Raw genomic sequence first — 25,176 nt, forward strand, 5'->3', positions numbered from 1 at the left:
CCTCCGCAAGGTGTCGATTGGTTGCTCATTTATGGATCGACATTATGGGGCCGGGAGTTATGTAGACAATCATACATGGAGTGCCTGCGGTGTCTCTATTGGACCACCCCCTTTCAGTAATAGTACCCTCCGGCAGCCGTAGCTTGGAGCAACGACGCTGAGGCACTGCCAGGTATCTCACCGCAGACATGACGTTCACGACTTGCAAGAACTGATGAAGACGGCAGCCTGGTGGAGACGCACTTCTCGCCCTTCGTCGTGGTTGCAATGTAAGAATGCCGAATTGTCAAGTTGCTCAAATATTCTACATCTGCCTCGTAAAACAATTCGCTCGCTACTGGCGAACAACCACTTCTCCAAAGGAAAATTGGAATGGAATGACTCTCTGCCCCATTCCTCTATGATATTCAAGAAATGAGAATAATATTAGTATATCTTCTATTCAGTCTCCGGGCTTGATTCTTGGCCTTCATCTTCGTCATCTGGGGGTAATGCGTGAAGGTGGCTAGCAGAAGGGGATGTACCAATATCTTACCGTCCGCAAAGTCGCTGCTATCATACATTTGCTTTCTCATTTGTTCTGGTTGTAATTCATCCTCCTCGTCATCGCGTGGAGGATTTGCGATAGTCTCGTGTAATTCCTTTTCTAAAGGAAATCGGCTTTCTGCGTATTCCAATGGTGTGAGCCCGCCCGGCATCGCTCTGAGGGCACTCAGCACTTTGTCTGACTAAGATGCGAGGAACGCACTGTTTACACTCCGCACCGCAACTTAGTAGTTCCTTGACGATCTCAAAACGTGCCTCAGCATCGTCAATCTCCTTCAAAGCGATATAAAGTGGTGCATCTCCATTCTTGTTGTGGATGTCAAGGTCGACAGCCCCACCGCAGAGAGCCGCTACATCAGCCGCATGCCCTTGACGTACGCTAAGGATCATGGGATGGATATGAGGAAGCGCATCAACAGTATTAGAACTTGCGACACGAACGCAAGGTGAAGAGCTTCCCGATGCCTCGCGAATGTGAGTAGTAGTGGAGCAGCCTTTGGATACAACTTACCAGTATTTCCCAACCTAACGTGCAGATAATGTGTCAGCCAACGTCACTCTGTATACGAGCGGCTTACGCGTCCGTGCAGTTAAGGTCTCCAAGGAATTCCTCAGTGTTACTGTCGAAATATTCAGGGTCTTCCATCATCTCTTCCAAAGCGCCCTCTGTCAAGGCATTGACGAGCAGGAGTCTGTCTGTGATAGGGATCTGAGGGTAAGTGCATTGGGAGCGGTTTCCGACGCACTGATAGGTTTTACATGTTTCTTCGTCTAACGCCATCCTGGATAAAGCAAACGCTGTCAGAAGATAATACACTGCAAATCGGAGTCGACAGTTGGTCAACGGCAACTAAGGAGTATGTAGTGTGGCTGTGCGATATGGTACAATCATGATGTGCTAAAAATAACCCTCCTCTTTGATGCCATGATTCTTGCATGACTGAAGCTGGAGGTCTATTTACTGACACAAAAAGCTCTTCGCTGACGTCCTTTCCTTCCAAGCTTCATGGTCGGCATGCGTCCATTTCTGTGAGATAACTTGTGATTAACAATGTCCTGACAGCCTCCCAGTGGTTCTCGCGAAACAGTCGCTGAAGGTCCAGTTTCTATTGTCTCCAAGAGTCTGCTCAAGCACGAAGGGCAGACTCAGTGGATTGCGATAAAGACATCTACCATCCACCGTAAATATGCCAAAGAACCACACGACATCAGTCAAAGAGGCGAGGCTAATCGCCTTGGCATGTCATCCAAATGTGAGTCTTGCGCCGAATGGTATGGCAGGTCTTACTTTTTATCATAGGTGGTTTCTATCCTAGGCCATAGTATCGATTCAGGCCTCCAGACTATGAGCTTTTGGATGCCATATATACCTTTTTCTTTGATCGGATTGTTATCTTCAAATGACTTTTCCCCTCATCCACTTGTTTCAATTATGGCCGCAGATCCGTCAAATCCGAGTCCACGCGAGCAGCGCTTCGTTCTTCTTGCGAAATCATTGATGTTTCAAATCCTAAACAGTGTGACATTCCTTCACGACACTGTCAGGATTGCACATCGGGATATCAAACCAAGCAACATACTTCTTACTTTATCTGGCCGTGTTCAGCTCATTGACTTTGGCATATCCTGGAAGGAAGGGGAAGATTCTTCTGCAAAGAAAAACGATCTATGGGTTGAAACCCCGGAGAAGATGTACTTTGAAGTCTCTACAGGGTATGCCCCTGCTTGACCAAGCATGAATCGGACGCTCACTAAGAAGTAGACCATACCGCGCGCCCGAGCTGCTGTTTGGGCCCAGGAATTATGATGCATTCGCGGTAGACTCTTGGAGCCTCGGAACAACCTTTGCGGAATTTTTCACTTCTGTTCGTCTTTTTAACCCGCTTGACGACGAGCAATTCGACTTTGAGGGGGATGAGCAGTCTGAGTCAGACGACGAAAGCCCGGCGAAGCCAGCCCAGCCATTCATTATACCAAAGGGACTTCGCATCGGAGACCCCTCGAACAGGTGGGCTAGGGATTCACTATTCGATTCCGCACGTGGAGAGATTGGTTTAGCTTGGAGCATTTTCAAGACACGAGGCTCACCCAATGAGACAAATTGGCCGGTGAGTGTGATTGAGTTGTTACTACGATCATCCTCTGACTCCAACAAGTCCTTCTTGAGCTTGCCGGACGCAGACAAGCTGTCCTTTGTGGATGTGCAGCCTGTTGATCTTCTCTCTATCCTACCCAATTTTCCTTCATCAGCACAGCAGCATGAGGTCGACACGAAGACACACATGCCCCCAGAGACGATGTCACCAACTTTTGTTGATCTAGTCCACCGGTTCCTTGTATACGAACCATCTCGGCGTCTCCGCCCTTCCGGGGCATTGACTCACCCCTGGTTCACCTCCGAACCACCGTTACTTCTACCAGATGACTTCCCTACTTCCAGTGCCCTAGGTGAGGCTTCAATGAGTCTTAGCTGGGGCGGAAAGGCTCTGGGAGAATGGCTTTCAGATGTTCATCCTCAGTGGCGCGATTCGAAGGGATGAGTAGAGCGAGAGATACGATGTCATCATTTGATACACAATGCATATAATTCACATAGCATGTAGAAAGCACGAACTCAACCATTACAATGCAAGTCTTTCAAGCTGCTGCTGGCACAGCCTTGATGGTTCGAGGAGCGAGAACGTGGTTATCGATGGATATACCTATGCGAGAACAAATGAGAAACACGTCGAATGAAATAGTTATCATACTAACTCTGTGTTGCGTTTGCAGTCTTGTAAATGCCAATGAGACGGTGGCTGAGCTCAAACATGTCATTCCTGCAAATTCATGTTAGCGAAGGTCGTTTTCGGGAGAGAAAGGATCATCACCTCAGAGAAATGATAATGAACTGCGCATTCTTAGTGCGATCCTTGATATAATTTGCCACAATCGAGACATTCCGGAAGTCTAGGGCGGCGTCTATTTCATCCATGAAATAAAGTGGCGTGGGCTAGGATAAGTTCAGTCCACCGAATTGCTCACGGTTAACATGAGATTTACCTTGAACACATGCAGAGCGAAAACGAGGGCAAGTGAACTAAGGGTCTGTAGGATGATTAATTTGTGTTCTCCGATCTTCAAAGCAGGATGTACCTTCTCGCCCCCGGACAGATTCGAAATATTCTTCCAACTCTTCTTCGGAGGCATGACGCTGAAAATGATGCCCTCTGAAAAGGGATCCATACTGTCGACAAGCTCAAGCTCTGCATTGCCCCCAAGAGTGATCATCTAACGGAAAATGTAAAAATCTGATTAATCGAAGACGCCAGTACGTACCTGATACATTTCCTTGAGCTTCAATGAGATCGTGCTGAAACCTGCCATGAATTCGTCCAACCGTTGTTTCCGGAGACCGTCGTAGAGCTGCTTCTGCGCGTCGCGTGCTGTAGTTGTCTCCTCTAGGTCTTTGGCACGTTTCATGAATTCCTCCTCTCGCTTCTTGTACTCCTTAAGAACGTTGAGGTTTGGATTAGCGTTCTTAAGTTTCTCTAAGACGACCAGTTAGTAGCAGTCACTCGTGGCAAATGCGTCAGAATATACCATCAAGATACTCAGAATCTGCAACCATCTCTCTCTTCTTGAAGCGTGCAAGTTCTTCGGCGCTGTATATGTATAGCTCGCTCGATGACGTTTGTTGACGAGCCTTCTTCGGAGCAGAATCTGTATGTTCCTGTTTCACCGCCCCTTCACCGCTACCTGAAGCTTCAGCAACCTGGTTAGCTCCTTCCTCTTCATCGTCGTCATCATCACTGTGGGTGGCTGTAAGCATACGAATGTAGAAACAATCGATAGACAAAGGCTCACTCAATTTCATGAAGCTTAAGCTGGTCGTGTTCCGTCCGCCAGTGATCAAGTACACGCTCATTTTCAGCAGACTCTTTCTTCTTGTCGGCAAGCTTCTGGGTAATCTCAAGCTATAGAACTTGTGAGCTCGTGAGCACCCAGTGTACAGCGAAGAACCAACTTCTTTTTTTCTGAACTCATCAATCTCCTCGCGTTTTTCCTGGAGTTGCTGCTTGAGCTGATCGAGATCATCTTTCGAGCTCTCCTGAGCAGCCTGCGCGGCCTCCACCTTCTCCTTGAGATCTTCCAAGTACTGTGCGACCTCCGCCAGCTGATCCTTCAGCTCCTCAAGCTCTTTCTCAATTTCCTCCAGCGCTGCACGGTTAGTCTCAACACCAGATGTATACTTGACAATGTTCTTCTCCGCAGTAGCCTTCATAACCTCAGCCTTGGTGACCTCCTCGTTAGCTAGCTGGTGCAGCAAGCGAATACCGTCAACGGTGGACCTCTGCTTTAACAGTCTGGAGCCACCGATTTCGAGAATCTTCTTTTCGAGACCTTTGATTGCGGCCTCGATAGTGCCAGTTTTGGTCTGCAGATCTTCAAGCTCTTCTGTTGCCGATGCGATATCGGCATCTAGAGTGTTGATTCGAGCGAGATCCCTAGCGTTGGGCTTGCTCTGTGCTCTATGACCTATTCAGCATGTGATTCTGCGTAAAGCAAACGGAATGCACGTACTTGAGATCCTGCACACGCCTCTCAGCATCAGTCAGCCGCTTCTTCCCATTGTTGACGTCCATAGCGAGCTTTTCGATGGCGAGTTCTATTTCTGGGCCTGCTTGAGTGAGCCTTTCGACTTCTGCCTCAATTTCACGAAACTCCTGCTGTGCCGCCTCGAGATTATGTGCCACTCGCTCGCTCTCCTGCTCATAGTTCCTCAGAACTTGCGGGCTCACTGCCTCCGCCTGGAGCTTCGAGCTCATGCCACCCCGCGAGACGTGATTACCACCACCCGACATCGTTCCTGATGAATCAATCAGCTGTCCTGCAAGCGTGACAACGCGCCAGCGCCTCGAGCCTCCAAATGCAATCCTGTTCGCTTGGTCCAAATTTTCAGCAACAAGGGTGTTCCCAACACCTTTGTAGAAGGCAGACGCGAAGCGGGGATCCTTCGGCTTGATGAGATCGAATAGCCGCGGGACACCCTCGGGTGTCACTACGCGCTCGTTGAGTTTATCGGTGGGGAGCTTCTCCAGTACCATGAACGACGCGCGCCCAATGTTTTGCTTGCGCAGGAATTCGATGCAAGCTTGACCCTGGGCGACAGTGTCAACGACCATGTTGTTGAGGGCGCCGCAAGCGGTGGAGACCGCAACATCGTACTTGTCTGGGATCGTGCCTAGGCTGCCAAGACGGCCCTACAAGGTAATGTCAGTGATTGAAGGCTGCACAAGAGAACGAGAGCATACATGGAACCCATCGATACGACCAGTCTGCTTGAGTTTCGTCAGGCTGTCCAAGACTCTGTTTTGCGATGTGCTAGCTGCTTGAGATGCTTTAGCCTCGTCTACCCTTTGCCGCAGAGAGCCAGCCTTGGCCCGAAGCTCCTGGACGCCAGCCTGAGCACCCTGAATAGAACGAATCAGCATCCATCACACCTCGCATGCCTAGAGACATACGTGGAACTTTTCCTTGCAGGTCTCCATCTTCTTCTGCATTTCTGCCTTTTTCGTCCTCAAGTGACCCAACTCGTTCAGCTGAGCGATCCATCAGCATCATCATTCCGGCATATACACACCTGGAAGCATACCTTGCCCTCCTGCTCTACCTGCAGGTCAGCCAGCTGTCCCTCCGCTTGTGCAACGGCGTCTTTGAGCCCCGTGGCTTTCTGCGCGAGCGCGTCCCGTTCAGATGTTGCTACGTCGATCGCAGCCTGCTTGACATTGATCTTGGCAGTCCATGGCTGTAGCTCTTTCTGTTTCGCCTCGATCTGGTCGTGGAAGACTTGCGTTTTGTCTGACAATCAATAATAAGAGGGGTGTCAAGCGCGATGAGACGCACGGAATCACGAACCCTTCAAGCTATCCCGAATCCCTTCGAGCACCTTCTCTTCCTTCTCGAGGTTCGCCTCGTGCTCTGCAATCTCACGCTTCTTCGTCTTGATCTTAGCGTCGGAGTCCTGAAGCGCGTTCTCGGCTTGTTTCTTCGATTGTTCATCCTGTGTGAACAATGTGTTAGATACATGCAGCCAGGCCAGAACACCGATGGAAAAACACGGTGTAGGGAGAGAAATAAAATAGAGGGTTGGGTCAAGAAGAAAAAGAAAAGAAAAAAGGAAGCTCGAACAACAACTAGAGAAAACTCACGTCCGCCAATGCCTTCTTCAGCTTTTTGGCCTTCATGCTCGCATGCTTCCGGCGCTCCTCAAGACTCACAGACTGCTTTTCGCGCGCGGCATTGTCCTTCGTTGCTTCCTCGGCTGCTGCTTTTACTTCCTGTACTGATACATCAGCGTCTGCGCAGGAAGGAAAGAACGCGCAAACATACCTCGTAAGCCTTCTCGCGCTCCTTGTAGTGCTTCTCGAGCATCTCTAGATGCGTGATATCATCCTTGTTCCTTTCCCTCTCATCCGTAAGCTCCTTCTCCAAATGTTCCTGCCCCAACATCAGCGCGGCAACCAAGAGGGGAAAAAAATCAAACACCCACAATCTGCGTTGCAAATTGCTCGTCGTTCTCCAAACACTTCCACAGATAATACTGCCACAGTCGGCTGAGAGCCCGCACATGCTCGTTCGCAAGCTTCAGCCACGCTAGTGCCTCCTTTCTCTCCTCGTCTAACTTCGCCTTCTCCTTCTCCACGATCCTCAACCTGGCCACCTTCTCGGCTCTCTCTTCTCCCAGCCGCTCTACATCAGCAAGCGCAGCCTCGATCGGCGTTTTGAGCGCAGCAGTGCCGATAATGTCTTCGAGGTATTCGAGCAGCCCGTCGTCGTGCTCCGAAGTGCCCTTGGGCTTCATCTGTGCGATCGACTCGACTTCACCCTGCAGGATGAGGAAACGCTTGTGCGTGAGGTCAATTCCGCGCCCTTGGAGGAGTGTTTGGACCTCGGTGTAGGTGGAAGACCGTGAATTGAGCGTGTACCGAGAAGTGTTGGATTTGGTCGCTGTGCGAGCGACGATGAGTGCAGAGTTCGGGACGACATTATATGCATCAGGTCCGGGCTGGGGGAAGGACTTAGTTTAGTCCAATTTTACGGGTGAAGGAACATACGAGGTCTATGATCTCGCGGAAATGAACTTCCACGCTGCACTCATCCAAGTCGGGGTACCGTGCAGAGTTGTGGATGAGCTCAGAGAGCTTTCCCTGACGCATTTTTGATGCACGGTAACCAAATACAAAGAGGAGCGCGTCGATCGTGTTAGATTTACCGGAACCATTTGGGCCCACGATTGACGAAAAAGACTGCCCATCACCAGAGTTAACCATGGTACACGTCGACTACAAGTAAAATATAATAAGGACCTACCTTGTGGAATGGCCCGATCTCCTGTCTCCCTGCGTAACTCTTGAAGTTAACGAGCACCATCTTGTGTATCACAAGACGCGGCTTAGGACCTGAGGAGGGGTCTTCAGTGGGCGGAGGCCGCATCACCGACAAGGGTTTCACGCGGGGCTCGAGGAGAGACTTTTCTTCCTCTTCCTCCTCCTCCGGTGGGGCAGGGCGTTTAGGCGTCATCTGCGACTGATGTGACTGACGCGGTATACGCCGAGGTGTCTGCATAAACTCCTCTTGAAACCCATCGAGGTCATCTGCCTCTTCTTCAGCAATGGGTGAGGGATGCTTGGGGGGTGTGGCAGGGATGGATTTGCGTGGCCTAGGCGTAACTTCGGCACCAGAGGGAAGAACTGCCTTCTGCTTTCCAGAAGACACTTTAGGGCTTCTGGGAGCGGGTGTAGCGTCAGAATCGTCACTGGAGATAGTGATAGGGTTGTGTTCGTCGTTGTCCGACTCAAGTTTAACAGGTTTGCGGGATCGAGGAGCCGGTTTGGGCTTTGCGGGTTTGGTGTCTTGCTCTTCGTCATCGTCTTCGACGTTATTTGTTGCCTTGCGAGGTTTCCTTCCCTTAGCCTTCTGCGCAGGTTTGATTTCTTGAACGTCGTCGTCGTCTTCAGGCACTTTGCGAGATGTTCTACCGCGCTTGGCTTTGGCGGGCTTGACTTCTTGAATCTCCTCTTCGTCCTCGTCCGAGATGGCAATAGGTTCTTTCATTTCTTCTTCATCTGAATCTTCTACTGCGACGGTCTTGCGCGATCGAGTTGGCCGGGGCTTCGCGGATGACCGCCGAGTGGGTTTCACTTCCCGTACCTCGTCGTCGTCGTCGTCCTCCTCCTGCACGACCTTCTTGACCCGGCCTTTCCTCGGTTTCGGCAACTCCACGATTTCATCTTCGTCGTCGTCATCACCCTCAACAGACTTTCTCGACTTCTTCTTCGCAGGCTTCTCCTCGTCTTCCTCTGTCTCCGCCACCTCTTCCAGTGAGCGACTGGGTCTTGATGACGTACGTGTAGATGTTCTTGCTGACGTTTTCGAAGATGGTGCTGCGGACGTTTTCGAAGCAGGGCCCACGCTACCTCTTGTTGATGTTCTGCGTGTCCTAGTAGCGTTCTCTTTCTCCTCTACCTCATCTGCATCGGTTCGTTTGCGTTTCGCAGAGTTTGATGCCTCCGGTTCAGCAGACGGTCGCGCAGAGCGAGATGACCTGCGGGGAGGCATTATTCAGAAAGATCTTAAGCTTATAATGCTACTTGGTTGATCAGAAGAAAGATGCTACGCGTGATGTGATGCGTTGTGTGACTATTCGCGTGTGTCACATCACATGACTAGCGCGGCAGTTTGAGCAATTAATGTTAATGAAATCAGGCTGATGTGGAGGAACGACGCCGCTATCTGCTTAGAATTGTTGGTATACCGTATAAATACCAATAACCCGCTACGTATGCAAAATCTCTGTAGGTCGACGAAGATTAAATCTTAGCATTGAAATCATCAATCCCTGACCTCAGCTACACCTCCGCCCAGCCCTGATCGATTCCTTCTCGTACAACCCACCTATCTCCACCTAACCACCTTCTTACCCTCTTTTCATCTCCCTCTTCCCCCTCGTCCAACACGCTCGTGTCCCCTGTGCCTTGCAGTGCTAAAACAGCCCACCCAACAACCATCATTCCCGGAGGTCTTTGCTCTCCCGCACTATCCAGTGCTTCACATATATCTCCAAGCGTACTCGCAACTACCCGTTGATCAGGCATCGAGCCGCGTTCAATGATAGCAATAGGCGTGTTCCGCGGGTAGGAACGCCCCTCTCTTCTCCCTTCAACACTCTGCAGGCCTTCCCCGCTGCCATTATCGCTACACATCATAGCGCCCACAACCTGCGCTATACGGGCGACGCCCATGAGGATAAGAACGGTCCTCGCGCGCTCGTAACCTGGAAGCTTAACCTCCTTGCCCTGTCGCCCAACGCCGGTACACACAATGACACTTTCCGCGACGCCGCGCTGCGTTACCGGGATCCCTGCAAAAATAGGTGCTGCGAGTGCAGATGAGACGCCCGGGACAACGAGCGGCTCGAACCCGCGTGCTCGGAAGAAGAGTACTTCCTCCCCTGCGCGGCCGTAGACGACTGGGTCTCCTTGTTTCAGCTATGTGACGAAATAATTTTTCAGTGGAGAAAAACTGATTTAGGCTTGGACGTACTCTGACAACGGTGAGGCCACGTCGAGCAGCTTCGACTGCTGCGTCCATCATCTCTAATTGCGCACCCTCGGCATTGCCGGGGAACTTGCGTGCAATGCGCACCTCGACTCTTTCAGGTATGAGCGCAAGTACGGCAGCGGGGACGAGCTTGTCTGAGAGAACAAGGTCTGCATACTTCGTAAGCGCATTGTGAGTTGCAATGGTGAGAAGGGAGGGATGTCCTGGACCAGAGCCAACAAGAAGAATGCGGCCTTTCTTTGGGGGCGGGGAAAGCGTCAAATTATGTAGTGAGCTCTCGATTCCGGCTTGAGTGGAGTATGATGAAATCGTTTGGGCAGTGTCGCCAGTTAATATGAGCTCCATCTCGTTCTCTGACATGGATGCGAGCCGTGCGATGGGCCAGTACTCGCTAACCTGGGCGACCCATTTCATGCGGCGGTAGGAAGACTCTTCTTTGCTTTCGACCACACTGCTTTTCCAGCCAGGTACAGGCCTGTTGGGGGTGGTGACACCACTGTCCTCACCTTCCTCACCCTCTCCGTCACGTTCTATTTGATCGACCGTATTCTTGGCCAAATATCGAAGCTTTCCCACCTGCCTTACGGCTCCAGCGACTTCTTTAGGTAGCACGCTGACAATCTCTCGCCTCACACGGCCCGCTAGCCGGCACCCCTCGCCATTAGTCGTCACGCCCACTTGTAGTGCGCTCTTTCCGCCTGTAGACGGGTCAGCAAAACGGTGTGTGGCTGCAAAAGAGAAGTCGCATAGTGCAGGATGGTCGGTGACGTTGACGGGGATGTTATGTGCATGACATATGCGTGCGAGTGCGGGTATGTCCGCCGTGTGTATGGTGATGCAGATGATAGATATAGATGGATTTTCAGTGAGGAATGCAGAGAGGGACTCGGCGTCTGTCTTCGTGTCCGGAGTAGAGACGAGTGGAGAAGTAGACGTAGAGGGGAGCGTGTCCCAGTCTACGAGTTGTATTTGCCGTTGGTTTGCTCTCCATTTCAGCTCGTCGCATACTGATCCTCTGGTGAGTATGATGACTTGTATGCCTGCCTCAAGCGCCGCAAATGCCCTAGAGGCAGCCAGAGCATCACCGCCAATAATAAGGATGGTACTTCTGGGTCCTTTGAATGTCAGAAAGAGGGACGCTCCACCGACTGGCGCAGGATACGGGCTCGACGCACTCGAGGTCATGGTGTAAATTATAGGCAAAAGCAGGGTCCTTGGATGACTCTCAAAATGATCTGTTCATGGTGTGAATAGGAAATAATATCAGTGATCATTCTCAATTCTCGATAATGAAGTGACAATTGCGTGATAGCCTAAGACATGAGAGACGTGTCAAATCAGGATAGAGCGGGAATCGGCCCATCGGCCGGTCGATCTTGAGCTTGAGTACTTGGCCAGACATGCAGACATGTCATCGCAAGTCGCAATTATTGAACGTGCAGTTACACAGATTGTTAATGCATGCAAGCAGTGTACAGTTATACCACGGTGGTACCCCTTGACAGACCATAGACGAAGGAAGTTCCTTCTTATGCTATACTCGGTCACGAACAAACCGATGTAGGTAGCATGCGAGCAGGGAGACAGCGCGAGCAGAACTTTTTACCAGATAGCATGCAACCTGAAACACTCTAACATGTAACCAGAAAAGAAGATATATCTCTAGATTGTCGGACTAGTTGCTTCATACGCCCGTCACAAAGGAGCTTAGCGCTGAGTCCGAGTGAGTCGCATGTAGAGCAGGAGAAAAAAAAAGACGAACTCGCAGAAGAAGACCTGCGAGGAAGCGTTCTATACGCATTGATGTTTACAGGTAATCGATGTTTTCCGTTCAGCCTCATCAGGTTGGCGTCCATGGCATCGGGCCTAGGCCGGCTTCCTGTGGAAAAAGGAGAAGACTAAAATACCTGAAGCGGCCACATCGAAAACAAAGTCCCGGGGAAGTCGGACCGACTGATTCCAGTGTGCTTGTGCACCTTCCCGGCATCACTCTTGAAATTTGGTAGCCTAGGCACGATCCCAGACATAATTTCCTGCGCAAGCAGAACATCAGACACGCTTCATTCACATGATGATGCTTGAGAAGCTTCTCACCGACAAAGTTACACACTCGAGCTCGAGGACTATTCGAACTCATCAAACTAGACAATCCCCACTTCGCACCAGCTTCCTTGCAAGGCATTTGGTTCCCGAAATCTACGAGGTAGAAGAGCTTGAAGCTCCAAGCGGATGATGTCTAGTGTTCTGAAGGCATGAGCAGGACAGTACACTTCCATTGAAGCAGACCTCCGTGAAAACGTTCTTTGCAGAAAGATATCAAGAACGAAATATATTCGAGAATAGAGTCTTAGTGTACGTGAACTTTGAAGCAACGAGGCGGTTGGATGAGTTGAAACCCCTCTGAGTGTATCTTGTTTGGACATTGTGACCCCCCATATGTTCTTTGCGGAGTGACTTGATACATGTTTTCGACGCTTACGCTGCATCAGGCCCATGCAGCTCGTCGATAATAACACAGTGCGTCCATCCACCTTATTACAGTCATTGATGTGATCGTTCAAAGCAGTGTTCAGTTTTTGCGGCAGCTGGGCGCCCTCTTCGAATCAACGAAAGACAAGGGCACGATATGGCTCACTCATAAGCGATGTATGTCTCGATCTACCGCTTAGTTATCTCGACTTACTTTCTGGTCGTACGTAGTAACTCACGATGGTGATGACACCGTAATGAAAGTGGAAGATGGGAGCGATGGGGGCAGAGTGTATCCATGTATCGTTCGTGTCACTGATGGCAAGAAGACGAAATTCTCCACCAAGGTACATAACAGATCTTTTACAAGGCCCCACCATGCTCATGGTACCCCACCTTATAGATCATATCAACAGACCTCGATAAATTCCACTCTGCATACGGTGCCCTGCTCAAAGCATCCATGACCACCCTCCGTAAGCGTGATAAAAAACGTGAAAAGCAACGCGCCGAACAGCTCGCAAAGAAGAAGCAGCGTATGGCAGACCCTGTTGTTATCAATGGACCTAAACGAGGGAACGGTCGACGCAAGAGGCAGCGACAAGTCAAGGCAGCCCTCAAGCATGAGGAGATGAAGGAGCGTGCAGCCAAGAGAGAAGAGGCACGAGCAAAGCAAGGAGGATCTTGATAGTAAGCATGTGTCAGAAAAAGTATGTTGTACACTGCTGTAATTACCTGCCTGCGTCGTGCATGTGCGATGCCTACGTACTTGATGTGCGGACATTAGATCACCAGTTTGTCTTCAACAGATGCTCACCTTGCCAGACGCCGAACTTTGAAGTAGTGACGGCTGGGTGACTCGAGTTCCTTGTCTCATTATATGTATAAATATTATGTACAGCGCTGCGACTCGTAGCTAACACTAAAGACTCAAATGTTAGAATTGTACCCATCTCAGGCTCTCGTATAGAATGAGCGGCGTCTGGCTCATTCCACAGTAATACCTAGTGCACAGGTTGTGTGCAAGAAGCGTGGGAAGTTGTGCAAGGCTGTATGCTTTGGAGAGCGACGAATCGGAATATTGTCATAGGAGGGAGTCTGCTATCACTTCCCCTTGATTCCCTAGCTTGATGTCTTTGATCTGATCCTTCCCAAACTCCACATCCTTCCGACATGCCAGTGGAAGCCACTCGCCCGACGAATCCTTTTTCCTTTGACGATGACGACGAAGAAGGATGGCAGGAGATGCCAGTTATCAAAGAGGATGACTTCGGAGGCGGTCTTGACGAAGAAGATCAAAAGAAATACCACTACATGCCCTCATCAAAGAAACCGTCGCAATCTTCATCGACAGCTGGCAATGCAACTGGCAATCTCATCGATTTTGACGAGGAGGGCGTTGAATGGCGCTCCAAGGCAGAACAGAATGAGAACGAGTATACCAGACTGCGGGTCAACGAAGAGGATGAGGCGGATGAGGTTCACTTGCGCACGCGATACCTGTTTGATGAGGACAAGGCTATGACCCCGCTCAGCCAGATGCAAGCGACCAAGAATATGTTGACCGAAGCACAGCGCATTGCTTACGTCGGTGTCTGCGCCCTCACGGCGAAAGAAATGGTGGAGAAGATCAAGACGACTAAGAGAAAGGAGCTCAAAGCATCCGCCCAACATATGGAGTTGTGGGCGATGAAGATAATGGGCCGGCTCTATTACCACATGGAGCTTGAAACTGCAGGTAAACTCGCGCATCTTATCAGTCGAGCAAGCGGGATAACATATGCTCAAACACTGTATCAGAACAGAAGATGATAGACAGCCTAGCGGTGCATGGTGTGCAGGCAATAGATCTTGTACCATCACTAATGACCACCCATACCGTTGCCAACCCCGAATACGACCCAGCTGAAGCACAGCGGCAGGCCGAAGCTCAGGAGGTGAAGAAAGATACGACAAGCCGGAGGAACTCCAAAGGCAGTAAACTTCGACCTTCCAGTCTGGTATTAAACCATCACAGTCCTCCTCAGACACCGACATCACCCTCCTCGGCGACTCAGAAGACCTTTCAGACCACGGCCAAAGTTCTTGAGGGTACCTCTGTCGATTCTGCATCGATGGGAGTCACCACGACGCTTTCATCTGTCGAAAAAGACGTTACACTTGATATCCGATGGACCGTTCTGTGCGACCTGTTCCTTATACTCATCGCAGACAGTGTCTACGACGCAAGATCACGTGTTTTATTGGAGAGCGTGGCTCTCAAGCTTGGACTTGGCTGGTTGGATGTAGTCAAGTTCGAGGCACGCGTGACAGAAGCACTTGAGATCCAAGAAGGCGTCGAGAAGATGGAGAATCAGGAAATTATTGACGGGTCGTCAAAAGCTGCGCGAAAAAAGCGGTATATGATGATGGGTTTGGCTACGCTTGGTAATATCCTTTATTCTGATCAAGATGCGCAAGATGTGCTAATTTATCGCTTGCATCTGAATTCAGGTGGCGGTCTGGTTATTGGCCTCTCTGCGGGTCTCCTCGCTCCTGTCATCGGTGCTGGTCTGGGCGCAGCGTTTACTGCTATCGGTATATCTGGGACAACAGGATTCCTTGCTGGGGCTAGTGGGGCTGCCGTGATCACAACTGGAGGAGTTCTGACTGGCTCCGGGATCGCTGCCCGTGGAATGGCCCGGCGTACGCAGCAAGTACGAACATTCGATGTGCTACCGCTGCATAACAACAAGCGTGTCAGCTGCATTATTACCGTTCCTGGGTGCGTCCACCATCAACAGGTGTATAGATCATTTCAAACTTGTGGTGTAGATTCATGAATGGCAAGCTTGATGATGTCCGGCTACCTTTCAGTGTTTTGGATCCCATCGTCGGCGATGTGTTCAGTATACTTTGGGAGCCTGAGATGATTCAGGAAACCGGTAGTGCGCTGAAGATTCTTACCGGGGAGATTCTGTCACAAACAGTCCAGACTGTACTCCAGCATACGGTGATGACTGCGCTGATGAGCGGACTCCAGTGGCCAATCAGTAGGCGTGATGTTGATTTGCATTTCGTAAAGAGATTAGCTCACTGTACTACCAGTTCTCACAAAGCTTGGTTACCTGATTGATAACCCTTGGAGTAACGCGCTCGACCGTGCACGAGCAGCTGGTAGTGTTCTTGCACAGCTCCTTATTCAGCGTCACCTCGGCGTTCGACCGATCACACTCATCGGTTTCTCTCTCGGCGCACGTGTCATCTTCTATGCCCTCCTCGATCTTGCCAAGGCAAAAGCTTTTGGCATCGTACAAGACGTTTTCCTTCTTGGTGCAACATTAACAGCATCGACGAGCACATGGTGCGACGCACGCAGCGTCGTTTCAGGCCGTTTTGTAAACGCATTCGCGAGAAATGACTGGGTTCTGAACTACCTCTTCCGTGCAACCAGTGGTGGCCTGAATACGGTTGCGGGCTTGCGGCCAATTGAGAATGTGCCGGGGTTGGAGAACGTCGACGTTACTGATAAGATCAGGGGACATATGAGCTATCGCGCGTTCATGCCACTTATATTAGACCAGCTTGGCTTCCCCGTTTCATCCGATTACTTCGATGAACCCGTTGTACGTATCTCATTTTATCAGACCGGCTATTTCCCTTACTAATTGCTATTCATAGGAACCCGAATTCAACGAGGAGAGGGTTGTTGTGAGGGAAGGAGACGATACACAGAAGAAGAAGTGGTTTTCTAGGAAGAAGAAACCATCAGTGTCGCCAACCCCAGTATCGAGGCCCCCTTCGACAGCTTCTTTCGCGTCATCAAGGCGGAAACCCTCTTCACTAGGGAAATCGACTGATGATGATCTACCTATTCGCGAGTCAACGGGAACACCCCCACCCCAGTATACCAACCCTCATTCAATACAAACTTCCGATGGCCAATCATCGAGTTCTTCAACTGACATCCCCGTTCATGCAGGATTCGATCTGAAGGCCATCGAAGATATGATAAGACAATCGGAGAAAACTCCCGAGGAACTGCAGCCTTCCCGAATCCATTCATCTCCAGTTGCATCACAATCAGAATCTGCCCCACCAGCCTACACACGTTCAATTACACACGTTGCCAACCCTATAGAATTATCTGTGACTGACATTGACACAAACACCGAGTTGAGCGCTACGCTCGCCACCTCGCTGTCACTCCACAATGTGCCTGATGTTGGCGATGACGTCGACAACGGCCAGGACATGCCCCCATTGGCTAATGGTCTTGGCTCCGCAGATGACCTAATTTATCCTTCTTCAGCCACCTCTCCGCCCACCTCCATTCCTCAGATATCCTTCGGTGGAAGTGAGACATCGATATGGTCTCCTCCACTGCTGGAGAAGAGAACTTCTCCATTTGGAAATCCCTTTGTAGCTAATGCAGTCTCGTTTGGAAAGTCGAGTAGTTCGACAAATGACCTACACAGTACATTCTCTCCAGCGTCTGATCCCTCAGCGTCGCTGTCGTTTGGCGGAACAGATGGGACGATAACTTCGCAGGGTATGGGGCGAGATCCGTGGAGCATTCCTGTTGGGGACCCGAAGAAGAGTCCCAATTATCTGGCCAATCCTTGGTCAACTTGAGCATTAGCGCGAGGCGGCGTCAGTCACGGTCGGCCTCGTGCATGCCCATTGGTGTGTATCTCTGGTCCTTTCCGCACATACTTTGACATGGTAGTATAAATCGAATCTTTAGGTTTTAGCACATACATATGTAGAAACAACACGCTCTTCACCCTTCCTGATCTTAGCTATATCTGACTAGCATATTATACCAAACACATTCGTACCGGCTCTCCGACGATTGAGATGGTTGATCCACTGATCTGAAAACTTTAGGCTGAACAGGATATCAGTACACAATAACAGTCACTGATCAGTAAACAAGACCGTCGTGCCAAGTCGCCGGTCGCCGGTCGGCTGCCAACAATCCCAGCGGATCAACGAGATCAGTAACGACGCGTTTATCATATTCTAGGTATGATCATGAGAAATGATCATTGATTTAGACTAGGCTGATGCAACAGCTGATCTGGGATAGACTGGCATTCCTCGGCGTTTCTCAAGGTGAGTCTTTTCTGCCATTTGGACAAGCATGGCGTCTATCACGACTGCGGGTAATTCAGTACCCACATCGCACATCCCAGGTTAGGATTTGTTGCCAATAATGGTTCCTTACAATGTGCCCGTAGGAATTAACTGGCAGGACTTCCAAGCGTTGTTTTAATGTAAAACATCTAAAGTTTCCCCACAAAAGATGCTTTCCGAAGAGGCCATTTTTGGTCACAAGCTCAGGATGGACTGCTTCGCAAGCCAGCTCCACCAGTCGGAGTTGATCTTGATCTTGTTGCTGTTTTCCCCGGAATGTGACCCGGGAACACGTTCCACCCGAGCCTGAGCTCTACAATATATATTTCGCTGCTTTTGTGCTCCCACAAACCATCCTTTCATATCCGTGTTCTGTTGTTCTGAGGCTCTGGGTTCTTCGTGAAGGCCATCCCATCTACCCAATTCCCCACATCACCTTGGGTTACATGTCACCGAGACCGATCCTCAAACAATGTCCACAAAGACGGGAAGCTTTTCCGTTTTCTGCATGTTCGACGGTTCCAACGCCGCCGCGCCATGTTCACTTCCCGCCAACACCAACTCTCACTTCTACGTATGCTGCCCATTCCTCTGCTACGTATGACAGGTCACCTGTCAAAGTCCCTCCCAATCAATGTGCGCTGCCTGGGCGCCATGAGAGGGAATTTGTCTGCAGCGATGACAATCAACCATATCCAACGGCCGAGATAAAGGGAAGCTATTTCCACCCTCGAGCCTACGAGGCCTGTGCCCCGGAGCCATCAGGTCACATCCATCTACATTTCGCGCTCTCCTCTGCTTACCCCTGACATCTCGTCAGTATCTGATGAATATGAGAACTCGGTGATAACACCACACCGACACTATGATACCCCGGATACCCGTCCCTTACACATCTCCAGACTCAATGATACCCTTCACACGACGTATACAAGATGAGATTGATACCCCATTTTCATTCTTACAGCACCCTTCACAGGCGAATGACAAGCAAGGGAGGAAAAGAAGTTCGCGTAGAAAGGGGACGAGTCATCAGAATAGCCATGCGGCTTTCGCAGCGCCTTCTCTGGATTTTGATGACTGTTTAGGAGGATTTTGACCATATATATACTTTGGGCCTTTTACACACTGGAATCGATACCCTCAATTTTATAACCATGTAGTGGATACATGTCACTGTACATAAGCAGATGGTGTGAACTTTATAACACCAGATCATTATGTGCGTTAATCGCAGCCGTACCGTAACATGGAGTGCGAGTCTGTCTCCTTTATCCAGTCTCTGGATTCACATTTCTCCCTAGGTACAATCATCCCTGGAGATCAGTGAGTAATGGTCGGACGAAAGTATATTCAAGACGATTTTTATCTTGCGGTAATGCGACAACATTTGCTGTTTGACGTGCGCGCGAAAAATACACAGCATGCTTACTCGGCTACATACGGTTACGGCTTCGGGTTCGACGGAAGACAGGGAAGAACAGGATCAGGATTCTTGCAGATTCTTGCATAGCTATGGAAAAAATCGGGCCGTAACATCGGAGTGAAATTTGCTATTTGAATCTTGGAAGATCAACAATAATCTGGACATGAGCAACAGCGAGGCAGAGGAAGAGAAAAATCCAATCCACTCGTGGGTGGGACTGGTCGGAGGGCATCCTCGATCGCTAACCTGAAACGCAAGGTTGCCGTCAATACCTGCCACTGACCGACGGAATGCAAGAAAATATCGCCTGCCTCGTGTGATTTGTCAGGTCGTTCGCACTCTGGCGCAAAAGACACAATGAGCTGACCAGCTGGCTGGTCAAGAAGTCCGTCTTTCCGGCTATGAACAAGGTTCAAGGGATATTGGGACTTTCTTTGATGCTGTTATTCCGAATCTTGATCTTACTTCTGCGAAGCCCATCAGAAAACTGGAGTGCTTATATTCCACTTACTTAGTATAGGGGATGGAGATCATTCTGCCAATTAATAGCCGATTAATAGGTATACGCGCCACGTACTTGTGATTGTGAAACGACGCATTCCTTATGGATCACGGAACGACCAAGTTGATCAAAAGATAATCTTTGAGGGACTTGACCTTGGTGACTAGGGCGCAAAGCACTGCGTCCTGATAGGCAAAGTTTATAATTACTGCGGATGCAGCAAAAGTTCGAAGGGTTTCAAGTATGTGGGCACCAGTAATACTGTAAAATTCGATGCGGTCAGTTGGCGGTCAGTGCACACAATTAGTTCCCGGCGGAATTTGAAAAGCTGAGAGGCGTGGGAATAACGCAGACGCCATTCAACAAACGCCTCCCCTTTGGTCGTCTTCGTCCGCAACTTCCATCACCGTCATTTCGACATCAACAAACACTTCATTCTCCTGTGTAGTAAATACGCGTAATGGCCCGTACCAAGGTGCGTTTGTAGAACGCTGATTCACAATACATGATACTCACCCTTTGTCCAGCAAACCGCTCGCAAGTCCACTGGAGGTGCGACCTTATCGGCTCTCGTTTTCACTCCCGTTGTAACACCATTCCTGTCTTCTAGGCAAGGCTCCCCGTAAGCAACTCGCAACCAAGGCCGCTAGGAAGACCGCCGCCGCCGTATGTCTTTGTCTTTCATGATCTCGTGTCTCATGCTCAATTTACCGTGTTTTCGCGTTGCTCTGCTGCAGGCCGCCACCGGCGGTGTTAAGAAGCCTCATCGTTTCCGCCCTGGTACTGTCGCCCTCCGTGAGATCAGGAGGTACCAAAAGTCTACCGAACTTTTGATCAGGAAGCTCCCCTTCCAGAGGCTCGTTCGTGAAATCGCGCAGGACTTCAAGGTATGCCCCCCAACACAGTTGGATAGAAATAGAGGTTGCTAACACGACAATTTTTCACTAGACTGACCTGCGCTTCCAATCCTCCGCTGTTATGGCTCTCCAGGAGGCCGCTGAGGCCTACCTCGTATCACTCTTTGAGGACACCAACTTGGCTGCCATCCACGCCAAGCGTGAGTCATCTGACCTCGCTCTCGCGCTCCACAATGCTGACTCAATCTGATTTACCAGGTGTGACTATCCAACCCAAAGACCTTGCCCTTGCCCGCCGTCTGAGAGGCGAGAGGTCTTAAATTGCCACCTGACTGTTCCACCACCATATGTCTCTTCCTCTTCGCTTTGTTGTCTGTCTGTGTTTCCTATATGATAAGTCCCTTGCGCGTAGTGTGTATGATTGAACGCCCTCGACCCTTATCAGCCACCGTCCCCCTCGTTTTTGATCTTATATATTGGACCCAACGGGCTGCGTCTCAAAGTTTCGGTAGATAAAATTGTAAAGCGATGTGTAATGCATGTGCTTCTACCACATCGAGCGCTCGTGTTTCGGTGAAAGGTGCTGAATCAACAGCTTGGTCAGCATTGGTGACCGGAAAATTCGTGCACTTGAAAGTTGCGAGTGGGATTGCTTGAGTCGTTAAGTCTATCCAGCTTTACAGTCACTGATGTCAAGTACGTACGTACGGCACTGATGTGTTGATCGCTAAGTGAGACAAACAATGGGGTCTTTCCGATTGTATCCATACAAGAAAACTCGTGTACACAACATGTTACAAGCCTGCTCGTGTGGGGACATATGGACCATCCCGGCACTCAAATCCAACATCACTTGAGATCTGTATCAGTCGTCAGTATACTCGTTTAATTGTTTACTCCAAGGCAGCACGTACCGTGGAGGAATTGCACATCGCGGCAACAGGGGCACCAGTAAGTGTGCGCGCAACAAGGTTCTTCGTGACGATGTTAGTCGCTATGAAAACGTATGTCAAGGGGAAGTTTCCAATGCGATAAGACTTGGAGACGAACCGGTGTCGGTATACAAGTCGAAAATGACGACTTCCTTGCCAGTTGCGCCAGGCACGTAGTACCTGGCGATGTCTCAGTTAATGCTTCGGAAAGAAACAAGGTAATTACCAGCAAGGGTCGGTCACGCATGAGCCTTCCACATATCCGGGCGCACTAGGAAGCCTATTAGGTGAAGAGATAATACAAGAAAGGTGTAACACACTTGTTAATTACGCCAACAAAATTTTCGAACAGGAAGTTTTCAATGTGAGTCTCGCTGACGGACGAGGATTTCGGACGCGTGCCGGACTAGTACACGTTCAGTCAGGAGGGGTATGACATAGTTCACACATGCGACAGTGAGCTTACACTTTGGTCCCAGTAGCTTTAAGGAGCGTAACCACGTCAGGCAAGGAGCAAACAGGAAGAAGGCAAAGACATGCTTTTGGGTCACGTAAATAGGGAACATCACATCGATGAACGTAATATTTTTCCATGTTACACTAAGACAACATATCATCAGTGCGTGATCCATCGAAAATGTCAAAAAGACAAACTTGATGGCGGCACCTTTTCCGCCGGTCCAGCTCTTGAAACGAGCAGCATAAAGAGTGCGGTTCTAAATGACAAAGGACGATGTCAGACAAGGAAATCTCATTGACAAGAAAACTCGCCATGATTGTGTTCTCGAATAGTACGTTCTCTACAGATGAGACTTGACCACCCGCGCCGAGCGAACCAACTGACAGACCATGCGAACCCTCGCAATAGCTATCTCTATAACCAGACATAGCGTTAGCCTAATCATTGCGTTGGTGGAAGCCGACGGACCTCCATGTAATGTTCTTCGCGCCATTGGCAACAGCCAAGCAGTCATCTCCGTTGACAACGTAGTTGTGTTCGAAAAGCACATTGGTGCCTGCAGTTGAAAACCCGTCACTGCAGATGGTTTGGTCAAACTCATGCAAATACAAAGCTCAGTAGCGCACGTGTTGAATGGAAACGACTATTCACCAGCGTAAATCAAGGGTATTACATTATCGACGCATTGATAAAACTCACGGCTTTGTCAGAACCGGCCAGGATAGTGTTGTTGAAAATGTGCACATTTGTGGATCCTTTAAGGTTAAAATTCCATGCGACAGGCTGCAGAAGACGATTGAAATTCAGTCTAGAAGCTCTTAAAAAAGTACAGCACCCAGACCTTGTAAATTTTCATATCTCTGATGACACCATTTGTAACGTCTCCAAACAGCCAACCGTGAGGCCGGTTCGTCTGTTGCATGATATCCCACCACTGAATAATTCATTTTAGCATAGCCAGAATGAACCAGAATATAGGACTCTTACCTGTTGACCATGTCCATCAACCCAACCCCAGTCAGGGTCAGTATTGCCGCGGAGCGTAACATTATTACCCCCAGTGAACGAGATCCTGATGGAAATGTTAGGGACGTTTCAACATCTTAGGTACCCGTACCATGCCCCAGGGTAGTTCTGGAAGCCTTCGTATCAGATTCTGCATGCATGTAAAGCAACTGATCGGCACTCACAGCAGCAGCAACGTGCCCTTGCACGGTCTCGATGCTCGTCGAATATGATAAATTCCCGCTAATTACCACCTCAACATTTTTGAGAGGCGGAAACGTGATCGGAGACCATACGTTGTAAATCGTGTTAGATCCGAATACGATTGACGCGTCAGACGCGTAGTTCGACACGGCGGCCATCAGAGCAGGCGTGTCGTCTGCACCTTCGGTGTGTGGGACAACGAACGTTGACCATGCGGACGCGACGGCGGCATACGCGAGAGGAGCAGAGAATGAGCGTAGAATAGTCGCCATCATCATCCTCAATTAGAGGTATCTGACACACACTCTGGTGCAGAATGAGATGTTATAAATGCGAGCGTCGGTCATTATCGCCCGGGATTGAAGATCATGACATGGCATTACGGTATTGCCTGGTCACGCCCGCGTGCTCGTGCTGGTAATTTGTCGACCGTTGGGAGGTCCTAGGAGGTTTCTGAGCAAAGGACAGGCACGAACGCCACACCAGAATTCAAGTTGAAGCTGACCAGACGCTGCGATGAGTCATCGCAAACAATTTGTGGTGTTCTGTGGGAATATAAGGTTTCATGCCACGCAACACCAACTTTGCCAGTTCTCGAATTTCCAGATCATGATGGTTTGTATGTGGAGTTTGAATGCGTTAACGACTGAATGAAGTTGAAGGAGGAAACGAAAAGGCAGCCCGGGTCAAGGTCGGGCCGCTGGCAGCTCGGTAGTTTTATTGTACCCAACTACAAGCGTTGCAGTATGAAATATAGGCGCCAATATGTGATATTCATGCGGTTCTTTATTTACATCGCTAGACCTCTCAGCAACCTCGACAATGTGAATTCACTCGAAGCTATTAAATGCCCTTCTTTACCCTCATCTCCGTTGACATGTACCCTGGCATCTATCTTGAAAGCTCTTGTCTCTGCTCGCTGAAAGAGGGCGAATGGGATTGGAATCCAGAAGCACATGTACCACCCGAAATTGCCGTCCCCGTCCATGGTAGAACACCATGGGCCACGCTCAATATGAATCCCTCGAGACACATCGGGTGTGGGCGTATCCTTGACGTAGCGTATCGTGGCGCCGTCGTAAAACGTCTTCAACGAAATTTGGCGATGGGACTTGTTTGGGCCATTAATTGCCACTGTAGTGCAGACGAGATCGGCAACGGTGACTTGCGGACCAACCAGGGGATCGAAATCACATGTAGAGGTGCATGTAATCAGCAGTTGCGCTGGGAAGATGAAGAACGCGCTACGCGTTTGGAAAGCACTGAGCACAAGTACAACTAATATCTACGGTTAACTCACTGGTCAGGGTCATCCCAGGTCGTGACGTGGCGATCGTAGCAGCGGACTTCCATGTTAAGATCTTCTAAGGCATACTTCCCGAACGTATCGCTGGTCGTAGACTGTGAGGCGGGCTGTAGGTCTCCAGAATCGTCGGAATTGGAGGGAACGCCAGCGAGGCGCTGGATAATGCGAGAAGTAATGCTTGTAATGTCCGTTTCCGTACTGCCCTGCAATCTTAAAGTGGCGGATCGTTGCAGTCGACGAGCTCCAGATTTCCTTGAAGGCGACTTGGTCGGACTTGGAGACGGTGTGGGGCTCTTGGCTGCGTGCTGAGAAGAAGGGACCGGACATCCTGTCTCAGACGTGCCCAAAAGTCGATGAACAGATCGAAGAGGACGGATTGTGTCGACCGACGCAGATGACGACTCCCTGTCGAGAGTCGGCGGGCTCTCCAAAATGGCTTGATTCTTGCTTGATGCAAAAAGGTTTGCTAGATTCGCAATTGTTGGAATACGTCTGAGAGTAGACCTCGTACGCAGACCACTGTCGGTCACTGTAGAGTTGTTGGCAGCTGTTGAAGTAGGTTCGCCATCGCTGGCACCTCCAGTACAAGATCGAGGTTCGGTAGCAGGGCACATTGAAGTCAAAAGTCTGGGTGAGAATGGAAAATAACATGAGTTTCAGCCAGTGCTTATATAGGGATTTTCAGCGTTTGGTCCACCGCCAACGATGCCACTTGTGGGCATAATGAAGTGGGTAAAGCGCGGTGCAC

At 49.9% G+C, this 25,176-nt stretch overlaps 10 protein-coding genes across 10 annotated transcripts; 5 read left to right on the forward strand and 5 right to left on the reverse strand.

The window, feature by feature from the left end:
• Positions 1–537: 537 nt before the first annotated feature.
• EDB91DRAFT_292029 (uncharacterized protein) lies at positions 538–1,386 on the reverse strand. Its single transcript, XM_041326740.1, has 6 exons — positions 1,306–1,386; positions 1,125–1,242; positions 1,058–1,071; positions 988–1,000; positions 749–925; positions 538–664 (listed from the first exon to the last, which is right to left on the reverse strand). Exons 1-6 carry the CDS (start codon positions 1,325–1,327, stop codon positions 604–606), a joined length of 405 nt encoding a protein of 134 aa, XP_041178130.1. The 5' UTR covers positions 1,328–1,386; the 3' UTR covers positions 538–603.
• Positions 1,387–1,464: 78 nt separating this feature from the next.
• Positions 1,465–3,194, forward strand: EDB91DRAFT_1127559 (kinase-like domain-containing protein). Its single transcript, XM_041318494.1, has 4 exons — positions 1,465–1,555; positions 1,610–2,259; positions 2,309–2,654; positions 2,703–3,194. The coding sequence occupies exons 2-4, from the start codon at positions 1,892–1,894 to the stop codon at positions 3,084–3,086; spliced, it is 1,098 nt and encodes a 365-aa protein (XP_041178131.1). The 5' UTR covers positions 1,465–1,555; positions 1,610–1,891; the 3' UTR covers positions 3,087–3,194.
• Positions 2,977–9,147, reverse strand: EDB91DRAFT_1278298 (RecF/RecN/SMC N terminal domain-containing protein; the record flags this gene model as incomplete). Its single annotated transcript, XM_041324691.1, has 19 exons — positions 2,977–3,248; positions 3,301–3,365; positions 3,417–3,538; positions 3,589–3,633; positions 3,682–3,816; positions 3,865–4,076; positions 4,129–4,337; positions 4,393–4,502; positions 4,553–5,057; positions 5,110–5,789; positions 5,841–5,999; positions 6,051–6,128; positions 6,182–6,387; positions 6,445–6,589; positions 6,738–6,866; positions 6,919–7,026; positions 7,079–7,594; positions 7,644–7,835; positions 7,900–9,147. The coding sequence occupies 19 exons, from the start codon at positions 9,145–9,147 to the stop codon at positions 3,184–3,186; spliced, it is 4,929 nt and encodes a 1,642-aa protein (XP_041178132.1). The 3' UTR covers positions 2,977–3,183.
• A 154-nt stretch (positions 9,148–9,301) lies between these two features.
• Positions 9,302–11,492, reverse strand: EDB91DRAFT_1127562 (uroporphyrin-III C-methyltransferase). Its single transcript, XM_041318495.1, has 2 exons — positions 10,132–11,492; positions 9,302–10,076 (listed from the first exon to the last, which is right to left on the reverse strand). Exons 1-2 carry the CDS (start codon positions 11,332–11,334, stop codon positions 9,438–9,440), a joined length of 1,842 nt encoding a protein of 613 aa, XP_041178133.1. The 5' UTR covers positions 11,335–11,492; the 3' UTR covers positions 9,302–9,437.
• Positions 11,493–12,546: 1,054 nt separating this feature from the next.
• EDB91DRAFT_1127567 (signal recognition particle, SRP9/SRP14 subunit) lies at positions 12,547–13,573 on the forward strand. The gene is given in 5 exon segments (XM_041318496.1): positions 12,547–12,666; positions 12,723–12,795; positions 12,850–12,965; positions 13,022–13,461; positions 13,473–13,573. The coding sequence occupies 4 exon segments, from the start codon at positions 12,643–12,645 to the stop codon at positions 13,304–13,306; spliced, it is 498 nt and encodes a 165-aa protein (XP_041178134.1). The 5' UTR covers positions 12,547–12,642; the 3' UTR covers positions 13,307–13,461; positions 13,473–13,573.
• Positions 13,574–13,791: 218 nt separating this feature from the next.
• EDB91DRAFT_1081331 (uncharacterized protein) lies at positions 13,792–17,232 on the forward strand (the record flags this gene model as incomplete). Its single annotated transcript, XM_041315370.1, has 5 exons — positions 13,792–14,356; positions 14,419–15,382; positions 15,433–15,650; positions 15,706–16,223; positions 16,279–17,232. 5 exons carry the CDS (start codon positions 13,792–13,794, stop codon positions 17,230–17,232), a joined length of 3,219 nt encoding a protein of 1,072 aa, XP_041178135.1.
• Positions 17,233–17,699: 467 nt separating this feature from the next.
• Positions 17,700–18,599, forward strand: EDB91DRAFT_293091 (uncharacterized protein). The gene is made up of 2 exons (XM_041326742.1): positions 17,700–17,715; positions 17,796–18,599. The coding sequence occupies exon 2, from the start codon at positions 18,183–18,185 to the stop codon at positions 18,543–18,545; it is 363 nt and encodes a 120-aa protein (XP_041178136.1). The 5' UTR covers positions 17,700–17,715; positions 17,796–18,182; the 3' UTR covers positions 18,546–18,599.
• A 1,525-nt stretch (positions 18,600–20,124) lies between these two features.
• EDB91DRAFT_1236861 (histone-fold-containing protein) lies at positions 20,125–20,841 on the forward strand (the record flags this gene model as incomplete). Its single annotated transcript, XM_041321512.1, has 6 exons — positions 20,125–20,139; positions 20,192–20,216; positions 20,275–20,330; positions 20,402–20,551; positions 20,613–20,721; positions 20,780–20,841. The coding sequence occupies 6 exons, from the start codon at positions 20,125–20,127 to the stop codon at positions 20,839–20,841; spliced, it is 417 nt and encodes a 138-aa protein (XP_041178137.1).
• Positions 20,842–21,315: 474 nt separating this feature from the next.
• On the reverse strand, positions 21,316–23,394 carry EDB91DRAFT_1236862 (glycoside hydrolase family 28 protein; the record flags this gene model as incomplete). The annotated part of the gene is made up of 15 exons (XM_041321513.1): positions 21,316–21,381; positions 21,436–21,515; positions 21,572–21,633; positions 21,680–21,724; positions 21,774–21,859; positions 21,920–21,935; positions 21,994–22,053; positions 22,108–22,169; positions 22,225–22,327; positions 22,382–22,509; positions 22,613–22,696; positions 22,755–22,847; positions 22,901–22,985; positions 23,031–23,047; positions 23,104–23,394. 15 exons carry the CDS (start codon positions 23,392–23,394, stop codon positions 21,316–21,318), a joined length of 1,278 nt encoding a protein of 425 aa, XP_041178138.1.
• A 438-nt stretch (positions 23,395–23,832) lies between these two features.
• Positions 23,833–25,159, reverse strand: EDB91DRAFT_292733 (uncharacterized protein). The gene is made up of 2 exons (XM_041326741.1): positions 24,423–25,159; positions 23,833–24,366 (listed from the first exon to the last, which is right to left on the reverse strand). Exons 1-2 carry the CDS (start codon positions 25,040–25,042, stop codon positions 23,913–23,915), a joined length of 1,074 nt encoding a protein of 357 aa, XP_041178139.1. The 5' UTR covers positions 25,043–25,159; the 3' UTR covers positions 23,833–23,912.
• Positions 25,160–25,176: the final 17 nt, after the last annotated feature.

The sequence above is a fragment of the Suillus paluster genome, assembly GCF_016628075.1.
Source record: "Suillus paluster strain FC165 chromosome Unknown EDB91scaffold_20, whole genome shotgun sequence".
NCBI classification, from domain to species: domain Eukaryota; kingdom Fungi; phylum Basidiomycota; class Agaricomycetes; order Boletales; family Suillaceae; genus Suillus; species Suillus paluster.

Excerpts from the sequence above, each read along its gene's own strand:
- EDB91DRAFT_292733 (XM_041326741.1), bottom strand. The coding sequence starts at position 25,042 with ATGTGCCCTGCTACCGAACCTCGATCTTGTACTGGAGGTGCCAGCGAT. Across the intron at positions 24,367-24,422 it reads ACCTGGGATGACCCTGACCA|CGCGTTCTTCATCTTCCCAG; the intron begins GTGAGTTAACCG and ends CCAAACGCGTAG.
- EDB91DRAFT_293091 (XM_041326742.1), top strand. The coding sequence starts at position 18,183 with ATGTCACCGAGACCGATCCTCAAACAATGTCCACAAAGACGGGAAGCT.
- EDB91DRAFT_1127567 (XM_041318496.1), top strand. The coding sequence starts at position 12,643 with ATGCAGCTCGTCGATAATAACACA. Across the intron at positions 12,667-12,722 it reads AGCTCGTCGATAATAACACA|TTTTTGCGGCAGCTGGGCGC; the intron begins GTGCGTCCATCC and ends AGCAGTGTTCAG. Across the intron at positions 12,966-13,021 it reads AGACGAAATTCTCCACCAAG|ATCATATCAACAGACCTCGA; the intron begins GTACATAACAGA and ends CCCACCTTATAG.
- EDB91DRAFT_1127559 (XM_041318494.1), top strand. The coding sequence starts at position 1,892 with ATGAGCTTTTGGATGCCATATATACCTTTTTCTTTGATCGGATTGTTA. Across the intron at positions 2,260-2,308 it reads TACTTTGAAGTCTCTACAGG|ACCATACCGCGCGCCCGAGC; the intron begins GTATGCCCCTGC and ends ACTAAGAAGTAG. Across the intron at positions 2,655-2,702 it reads CCAATGAGACAAATTGGCCG|TCCTTCTTGAGCTTGCCGGA; the intron begins GTGAGTGTGATT and ends GACTCCAACAAG.
- EDB91DRAFT_1127562 (XM_041318495.1), bottom strand. The coding sequence starts at position 11,334 with ATGACCTCGAGTGCGTCGAGCCCGTATCCTGCGCCAGTCGGTGGAGCG. Across the intron at positions 10,077-10,131 it reads GTGGCCTCACCGTTGTCAGA|CTGAAACAAGGAGACCCAGT; the intron begins GTACGTCCAAGC and ends TTCGTCACATAG.
- EDB91DRAFT_292029 (XM_041326740.1), bottom strand. The coding sequence starts at position 1,327 with ATGGCGTTAGACGAAGAAACAT. Across the intron at positions 1,243-1,305 it reads GGCGTTAGACGAAGAAACAT|ACAGACTCCTGCTCGTCAAT; the intron begins GTAAAACCTATC and ends TCCCTATCACAG. Across the intron at positions 665-748 it reads TGCGGTGCGGAGTGTAAACA|AAAGCCGATTTCCTTTAGAA; the intron begins GTGCGTTCCTCG and ends TGGAATACGCAG.